The sequence below is a fragment of the Mytilus trossulus genome, chromosome 14, assembly GCF_036588685.1.
Source record: "Mytilus trossulus isolate FHL-02 chromosome 14, PNRI_Mtr1.1.1.hap1, whole genome shotgun sequence".
NCBI classification, from domain to species: domain Eukaryota; kingdom Metazoa; phylum Mollusca; class Bivalvia; order Mytilida; family Mytilidae; genus Mytilus; species Mytilus trossulus.
In genome coordinates, this window is record NC_086386.1 from 19,752,225 (window position 1) to 19,762,349 (window position 10,125).

Sequence of the window (10,125 nt, forward strand, 5' to 3'; positions counted from 1 at the left end):
GATTATTTACAGAGCATAACTATACCTTTCGTGTTTAATACGATACTGCTTTATTGAATCTATGACAGAGCAACCTATATGTGTATGTGAAATAAGAAGACATAATAATAATAAATTCTTTATTTAACGAAGGTAACTCATTTAACATACAATTGTTAATCTCACACAAGGCCTTCACGCATTTAAATGAATAATTCATATAACAAGCAATGCATATAGAACAATAATCAACAGATATGTACACAATTACAAAAATACATATACGCACCTGCATGAAAACAGACTGTAGAACTAGCATGGCAAGAATATCCTAAAAAAGTTTGTCTACTCATTTTGTTTTATGACAAAGAGATTAGCACATTTCATCTTAAAGCTTTCTATATGTCTTAAATCCTGTATATCATTTGGCAAATTATTCCAAGTGATTAGACCAGAATATTGAAAAGTGTTTTGGAAGTATTCAGACTTGGGCCTTGGTATATGAAAATGTCCAGATGTTGTTGACCTAAGAGAATAACTATATAGTTCACTGCACTCAGTAAATTTACTTGTAAGATAATCTGGCGCTAGTCATACATTTAAACATTAAAATGGCTTGAAAATATTTTATCCGAGTAAAAATGGTCATCCAATTAAGTCCTTTAAACATTGATATTGATGGATAATCAAAAGGCTTATTCAAAATTAATCTTGATGTGCGCTTCTGTAGTTTATGAAATCGCTCAATGTTACAATACATGAGTTTCCTGTTGTTTCCAAATACATCCATAAATTACATTAGAAGAAAGATATATAATTTTTGTCTAGAATGGAAGAAATATTTTCTTTCATCCATGATTTTCAAATACATCTAGATACAAATTCCCAGATATAATTTTAATTTATATTAATGTAAATATTATTCAAAAACTAAGCTAATACAACTTTATAAAATACATGCTTTCGAAACGCGTTATTCCTAGCCGTTTTTGTAACAGACATTCCGGTGACTTGAATAACAAATTCGACACATTGATAGAATTATGTTTTAGCTGCAATTGTAAAATACGATCTCAAGTATGCAACATAAACATACAAAATATTTGAGCCACAGCTATTAATTCATTGCGCCTTCAAATACACTTATACAATATTCGACGACAGATTAAGCACCTCCTGTAATGCAAAAACCCGCTAGGGAAAATTATTTATTTCATTATTTATTTTATGAAGATTCTAAATATACTGGAAAAATTAAGTCATAACAACTGCAAAATTTGTCCTTTCTTGTATTTAAATATATCTGTTTTTACACGAAAAACTATAGACACAAAATGTTGACAATTTGGAAGCGTTATGGCCCTCTATTGTTAATTTTCCTATCTGCGAAAGCAAATTTACAGATCTAACATTGTTGGGTTGATGTTTAGACGAGTTGTATATACATTATGTACACAGCCATGTATCACCATCATTGATGGCGATCCGATGGATACATCTGTTTTAGGGTTATCACTGACTCAGACGTACTTATATATATATATATATATATATATATATAATGTCTAAAAATAGCAACAATCAACATTCAATCTAATTAAGCGTGGATCAGTTTGTGAAAATAAACTGATACAGTTACTGAATTAAAATTATATAAATGTCTAAGAATATAACTAAAACACACTATTTGATACATTAAAAAGTTCTATTAGATGTTAAATAGAAATACGCAATATTTCGTTAAACAAATTAGCTTCATCAGGCGTGTGCATCTCTCAAGGTGAAATCGGATGCATGACAGAAAAATATTTTTGTAGCTTAATCTATACAAGATTTGAGGGATGGGTGTAACATATTAATTCGGTCATAAAATATGTTTGTAGCTACAACTACATGAAGTTGGAATAAAAGTTTAACTCATTTATAGATGTTCGATTAATTGTATGAATTTTTATAAATTAATTTGTATGATTTCAAGATAACTATGGTTTTGATTTGCTTTGAAATCTTTTTTCGTCTCTCTCATTGAGTCCATCAGGTTCAAGAGTTCGTAACTGGTGCATCCAAAATCTCTCTCTTTTTTGTCTTCCTTGTGTATCCCAATTTTGATTTTTCTCAATGATTTGAAATGTGATGTTTTCAAAATCATGTCCTGCTCTTAAAAGGTGTCTTGTAATTGGGCAGTTCCTTTCTTTTGTATAAAATGACCGATGGTTATTTAGTCGGATGTTAAATGGGGTTTCTGTTTCACCAACATATTGTAATTTGCAAGTTCCACACGTTAGAACATAAATGCAATTTTGCGTTTTGCAATTTGATGTTATAAATATAAAATGACCGATGGTTATTTAGTCGGATGTTAAATGGGGTTTCTGTTTCACCAACATATTGTAATTTGCAAGTTCCACACTTTAGAACATAAATGCAATTTTGCGTTTTGCAATTTGATGTTATAAATATATTTATAACATCAAATTGCAAAACGCAAAAATATATAAATATATTTATAACATCAAATTGCAAAACGCAAAATTGCATTTATGTTCTAAAGTGTGGAACTTGCAAATTACAATATGTTGGTGAAACAGAAACCCCATTTAACATCCGACTAAATAACCATCGGTCATTTTATATTTATAACATCAAATTGCAAAACGCAAAATTGCATTTATGTTCTAACGTGTGGAACTTGCAAATTACAATATGTTGGTGAAACAGAAACCCCATTTAACATCCGACTAAATAACCATCGGTCATTTTATACAAAAGAAAGGAACTGCCCAATTACAAGACACCTTTTAAGAGCAGGACATGATTTTGAAAACATCACATTTCAAATCATTGAGAAAAATCAAAATTGGGATACACAAGGAAGACAAAAAAGAGAGAGATTTTGGATGCACCAGTTACGAACTCTTGAACCTGATGGACTCAATGAGAGAGACGAAAAAAGATTTCAAAGCAAATCAAAACCATAGTTATCTTGAAATCATACAAATTAATTTATAAAAATTCATACAATTAATCGAACATCTATAAATGAGTTAAACTTTTATTCCAACTTCATGTAGTTGTAGCTACAAACATATTTTATGACCGAATTAATATGTTACACCCATCCCTCAAATCTTGTATAGATTAAGCTACAAAAATATTTTTCTGTCATGCATCCGATTTCACCTTGAGAGATGCACACGCCTGATGAAGCTAATTTGTTTAGCGAAATATTGCGTATTTCTATTTAACATCTAATAGAACTTAGACATTTATATAATTTTAATTCAGTAACTGTATCAGTTTATTTTCACAAACTGATCCACGCTTAATTAGATTGAATGTTGATTGTTGCTATTTTTAGACATTATATATATATATATATATATAAGTACGTCTGAGTCAGTGATAACCCTAAAACAGATGTATCCATCGGATCGCCATCAATGATGGTGATACATGGCTGTGTACATAATGTATATACAACTCGTCTAAACATCAACCCAACAATGTTAGATCTGTAAATTTGCTTTCGCAGATAGGAAAATTAACAATAGAGGGCCATAACGCTTCCAAATTGTCAACATTTTGTGTCTATAGTTTTTCGTGTAAAAACAGATATATTTAAATACAAGAAAGGACAAATTTTGCAGTTGTTATGACTTAATTTTTCCAGTATATTTAGAATCTTCATAAAATAAATAATGAAATAAATAATTTTCCCTAGCGGGTTTTTGCATTACAGGAGGTGCTTAATCTGTCGTCGAATATTGTATAAGTGTATTTGAAGGCGCAATGAATTAATAGCTGTGGCTCAAATATTTTGTATGTTTATGTTGCATACTTGAGATCGTATTTTACAATTGCAGCTAAAACATAATTCTATCAATGTGTCGAATTTGTTATTCAAGTCACCGGAATGTCTGTTACAAAAACGGCAGAAGAGAAAACTTTTGGATCCACCAACTCCACACTTTAGAACCTGATGGTCTTAACGAAAAAGACGAGAAAAGATACAGGAAAGATAAAGAATAATTTAAAAACAAAGCATCGTCCTTTTTATCCCGTAATATCGGCCAATGGACGTTGCTAATTTCAACTTCCAATTATGTATTTTTAAGGCAGCTAAATCCAAGAGCAACATATACATGAAGCTGCAAAAATTTATTTATTTTTTTATTTTTAAGGCAGCTCAATCCAAATTCAACATAGACATTGAGCTGCAAAATTTTCTTAAAAATTTTTCTTATTTTCAAGGCAGCTAAGTTCAACATATACATTGAGCTGCAAAAGTTTCTTATCATCTACATCCGATTTCACCTGGATAGATGCACGCTTGATAAAGCTAGTTGGTCTAGCGAAATATTGCGTTTATTTTCATCATTTTATAAATATTTTAAACATTCTTATATTTACATATTAAATAGTGTGTTAAAATTACATTGTTAGGCAATCTATAATTTTATTTGTGTAATTGAATTAATCTCTGTACTGATTAATCCACACTCCCATAGATTTGTATGTCATGTGCTGCTATTTATAGGCACTTATATTATTATCTCCAGTAGCACGCATTACACACATGTTTGTGTAATCCATTCAAATCTATCGCTATCTTTACAACATGGATAGCGCACAGCATTTCAAGAAATTAAGATCTTTAACTAAAAAGAAACTACAAACTGAACATCATTTATCAAACTTACAAAGTTATATTCAAAGTAAAACTGTACCAAAAGGTTTAAACATCAAAGTGAGTCCCCAGGCACCGGGACACAAATCCAAAAGATTCATGAGCCGTTGGAATGAAATTCTGTTTAACTGCTCAATCCAGCTTCTTCAACTGTTACTTTCTTTTACAACCACAAATTACAATCAAATTGTAAATGAAATATCATATATCATCAACAATAGTAACATTTCTCGTGACGATTTAGCAATAATTAAACGTCGGCTCGCAGATATTGAAAAAATTGAACTATCGAAACATAAAGAAAAACAAAAAAATAAATTTCAAAGAGATAAAATTCAAACTGTCAATTTAAATCAGCCTATGAATGATATTAATACAACAAACCATAAGACCCCTAGAAAAAGAAAATGTAAAAGACGGAAACAAAAACCTGAAAGCATTGTTGTAAATTTGTCATCTAAAGAACTTACACGTGCTGAGGAATCTCTTTTAAGTAAAGGTTTAAATTTCTGTCCCATCCCATCAACTGTAAATAACTTTCAGCTAGACGAAGACCTAGACCAATTCGCTAGACGTTTACGCTTGAAAGATTTGTTCTACAATAGGGGCAAGAAAAACCTTGAAGAAGCCGGATTAACAGATTCAGATACTGACACCAATGAAGAAGTCACGTCCATCCCAAAATTTAGGAAAAAAAGTTCATGGAAACCACCAAAGAGTAAAAATGATAACTTGGAGTCATTCATTAACTACGTGAGGTCTGATATAAAGTCCTGTATAACAAATACAAGAAATTATAATTTATCCAAGTCAGAAAGTAGAGCTTTGAAAGCATTAAAAGATCAAGAGGATATTGTAATAAAACCTGCCGACAAAGGGGGTGCTGTGGTTGTCATGAATAAAACAGATTATATAGCAGAGGGGAATCGCCAACTTTCAAACTCTAATTTTTACAAACAATTAACCACAGATCCAACGCTTAATACTATTCGAAGGATCAACACCATCCTACAAGAGATGTTCGACAACAAGCATATAGACAATGATACCTTTGATTATCTCCGACCTCTTGAGAACGAAGCAAAGGCCGGACGATTCTATATGTTGCCTAAAATACATAAAACGGGCAATCCAGGTCGACCAATTGTATCAGCGAATAGTCATCCAACTGAAAAGATATCAGAATTTGTAGACCATCATCTAAGACCTCATGTGAAAGAACTACCATCATTCATTCAAGACACAACTGATTATCTAAAGAAAATGGAAAGCCTCAATCCTTTACCAAGCAATACTATACTTGCATCCATGGACGTGTCTTCTTTATATACCAACATTCCACAAGACGAAGGAATAGCAGCGTGTGAAGAGGCATGGAACACTCGTAGTGAAAAAAATCCTCCTACCGAGTGCCTTGTTACACTTCTCAAACTAGTACTGGAGAATAACAACTTCTCTTTCAATGAAAAACACTATCTCCAGATAGACGGTACTAGTATGGGCACAAAAATGGCACCGTCATATGCCAACATATTTATGGGCCAACTTGAAAAACGCCTCTTGGCTAGTGCTCCATATCAGCCCTTATCATGGTTCCGATTCATTGACGATATTGATTTCAAATGGACAGATTCACAAGAACATCTTAATGAATTTCTAGAACACTGTAACTCTTTCCACCATTCAATAAAATTTACATCTGAATTCTCTATGGAGAAAATTAACTTCCTCGATACTACGAGTTACATCAAGAACGGAACCATTATAACGGACCTTCATACCAAACAAACGGACAAACATCAATTCCTTTCTCCAAAAAGTTGCCATCCTAAACATTGCTCCCGTGGTATCCCATTCAGCCAGGCATTACGAATCAAGAGAATATGCTCAAATGAAAATACGAAAGATGCTAGACTTGGACAACTTCGTAAACATCTAGTTGTTCGAGGATACAATAACAACATCATTGATAGCGCTTTCGAAAGAGCAAACAAAACTAGTCGCCAAGAACTTCTTGAGTACAAAGATAAGAATAAAGCAGCTAACAGAACACCCCTTGTACTCACTTACCATCCTGATTTTAAAAATGTGTCATCCATTGTTCAGAAGCATTGGAAAATTATAGAAAATGATTTAAATCTAAAAAAAGTATTTTCATCACCACCAGTCATGGCCTTCAGAAGACCTAAAAACATCCGTGACAAATTAGTGACTTCTGTATTAGTAAAGCAGCCTACTCCATCGCCCGGTTGCTACAAACAATGTGGTCGAAGGAATTGTTTGTGTTGTAAAGCTGCCAATACAAGCAGTTCTTTCATCAGCTCCGTTACTAAACAAAATTATACCATCTACTCAAATTCCAACTGCAAAACGGAGAACTCAATTTATATATTAACATGTGACACTTGTGGCATTCAGTATGTGGGAGAAACAATGGACAAATTTAATATTCGGCTTAATAACCATCGTTCATCTTACAAAACCAACAAAAACTGTCCTCTCACAAGACATCTTCGTTCTACGAAACATCCTTTTGAAAATGTCACTTTCCAAATTATAGAAGTCAACACCGAGTGGGACACCACGGCGAGAAGGAGAAGAGAAAACTTTTGGATCCACCAACTCCACACTTTAGAACCTGATGGTCTTAACGAAAAAGACGAGAAAAGATACAGGAAAGATAAAGAATAATTTAAAAACAAAGCATCGTCCTTTTTATCCCGTAATATCGGCCAATGGACGTTGCTAATTTCAACTTCCAATTATGTATTTTTAAGGCAGCTAAATCCAAGAGCAACATATACATGAAGCTGCAAAAATTTATTTATTTTTTTATTTTTAAGGCAGCTCAATCCAAATTCAACATAGACATTGAGCTGCAAAATTTTCTTAAAAATTTTTCTTATTTTCAAGGCAGCTAAGTTCAACATATACATTGAGCTGCAAAAGTTTCTTATCATCTACATCCGATTTCACCTGGATAGATGCACGCTTGATAAAGCTAGTTGGTCTAGCGAAATATTGCGTTTATTTTCATCATTTTATAAATATTTTAAACATTCTTATATTTACATATTAAATAGTGTGTTAAAATTACATTGTTAGGCAATCTATATATATATACAACTCGTCTAAACATCAACCCAACAATGTTAGATCTGTAAATTTGCTTTCGCAAATTTTGGTTCTTCCCTCGCCGGGATTCGAACCCATGCTTCTGTGATATCGTGACACCAAATCGCCTGCACTGCAGCCGTCCCGCTAGACCACACGACCACCTGGGCTATCAAAAAAAGAGCTATCGGTGGGCATGTGTTACCTTTACACGTCAGTTTTAATCTAGCGGCGTACTACAGTACATGATATGTAAGGCATGAAGATGTTATTGTTACAGATCAGCTAAACTATCTATAGTAAAGGATCCTACAAATTAATGTAAGATACAGTCACAGAAAATAATTATATTCATAAGTACGTCTGAGTCAGTGACAACCCTACAACAGATGTATCCATCGGATCGCCATCAATGATGGTGATACGTGGCTGTGTACATAATGTATATACAACTCGTCTAACATCAACCCAACAATGTTAGATCTGTAAATTTGCTTTCGCAAATTTTTGGTTCTTCTCTCGCCGGGATTCGAACCCATGCTACTGTGATATCGTGACACCAAATCGCCTGCACTGCAGCCGTCCCGCTAGACCAAACAACCACATGGGCTCACAAAAAAAGAGCTTTCGCTGGGCATGTGTTACCTTTCAACGTCAGTTTTAATCTAGCGGCGTACTACAGTACATGATATATAAGGCATGAAGATGTTATTGTTACAGATCAGCTAAATTATCTATAGTAAAGGATCCTACAAATTAATGTAAGATACAGTCACAGAAAATAATTATATTCATAAGTACGTCTGAGTCAGTGACAACCCTACAACAGATGTATCCATCGGATCGCCATCAATGATGGTGATACATGGCTGTGTAAATAATTTATATACAACTCGTCTAAACATCAACCCAACAATGTTAGATCTGTAAATATATATATATATATATATACGCAAATTTATAGACATAAAATTTTTGGGTTGATGTTTAGACGAGTTATATATATATATATAAACATCGTAGTTACAACCCGTTGGTTTACGAGAGTTTCATTCAAATGGAACATTCTTCATGGGAGGGATTCGATTCCTAGTGAAGGAAAAGACATATATATATATATACAGCAGTTGTTGTTAGTTTATGTAATTTATACGTTTTTCTCGTTTCTCGTTTCTTTATATAGATAAGACCGTTGGTTTTCCCGTTTAAATGGTTTTACACTAGTAATTGTGGGGTCCTTTATAGCTTGTTGCTCGATGTGAACCAAGACTCCGTGTTGAAGGCCGTACATTGACCTATAATTGTTTACTTTTTTTTAATTGTTATTTGGATTGAGAGTTGTCTCATTGGCACTCACATCACATCTTCCTATATCTAGTTACACATGGTCAAAATGTTTTAAGTGAATGCAATTAGTAAACAGAAAATGTAAACTTAAAAATTGACATTTTGTCGAGTGCACAAAGAAAACAAGTGAATTAAAATAAATCCAAAATAAACTGACAACGTCAGGGCTAAAAATGAAAAAAAAACCATCTATTTCGTGTCGTACTGACGCGAGAACATTTTTTTACACACTCTTTACTTTCAAGGGGGAAACTGTCCTTTCGTTGTCGAATTTATTTATTTTTATACAACAAAGACATGGATGACATAAGAGAAATATGATTAACAAGATATAAAATAACAAAAATAACTATAAATTTGGTGCTACTTACTGTTTATCTAGTCAGTCAGTCAGACTCAAAGAAAAGCTGTCAGTTCTTCTGATATACATACCCCAAAGAAACCTGTTCAACTGCGTGATCTGTAATTCTGCGAAAAGATTAAATACTTATTTCTAGCCATTTGAAACAAACAAAATGGTAATAATCTCTGACATGAATCTAAAAACTATTTAGTTTAAATCCTTTGATAAAAGACAATCGATATTTGGCTTACAAAACTATTTACATAAAAATTGGCCTTTAAGGATGTTCGCTTCCGTGTTTAAAAATAACAAGCTTTTTAAAAGACTGTTGTAAATTGATAGTTTGTGAATAAAGAAATCAACAAAGCAGAAAAAAATGGAGTGTCCGTGTGCTTGTTTTCGAGATATAAGCCATTGGAAATTTGGCGGGAGTAATTTTCTCTAGATTTTTCATTCACTTAACATTGGCACCTTTTTGTTTAAAAAAACTATGAAAAAATAACAAAGATTTTATAAGATTTTGAAATATTGCTTTTTAAACAATATGTAATTAAAAGATGGAAAGAAAAGTAGGTGTTAGTGGCCAATTTTTTGTCATGTTGATACATGGATAAAACCAGAGGATTCCGAAAATCTGGCAAAAATTGAAAAAAAA

At 32.6% G+C, this 10,125-nt stretch overlaps 1 protein-coding gene across 1 annotated transcript; it reads left to right on the forward strand.

Moving 5' to 3' along the window:
* The first annotated feature begins 5,026 nt into the window (after nt 1–5,026).
* Nucleotides 5,027–7,357, forward strand: LOC134697550 (uncharacterized). Its single transcript, XM_063559830.1, has one exon. The coding sequence runs from the start codon at nt 5,027–5,029 to the stop codon at nt 7,355–7,357; it is 2,331 nt and encodes a 776-aa protein (XP_063415900.1).
* The last annotated feature ends 2,768 nt before the right edge of the window (nt 7,358–10,125 follow it).

Bases quoted from the DNA above. Each gene is read 5' to 3' on its own strand.
- LOC134697550 (XM_063559830.1), top strand. From the start codon at position 5,027: ATGAATGATATTAATACAACAAACCATAAGACCCCTAGAAAAAGAAAA.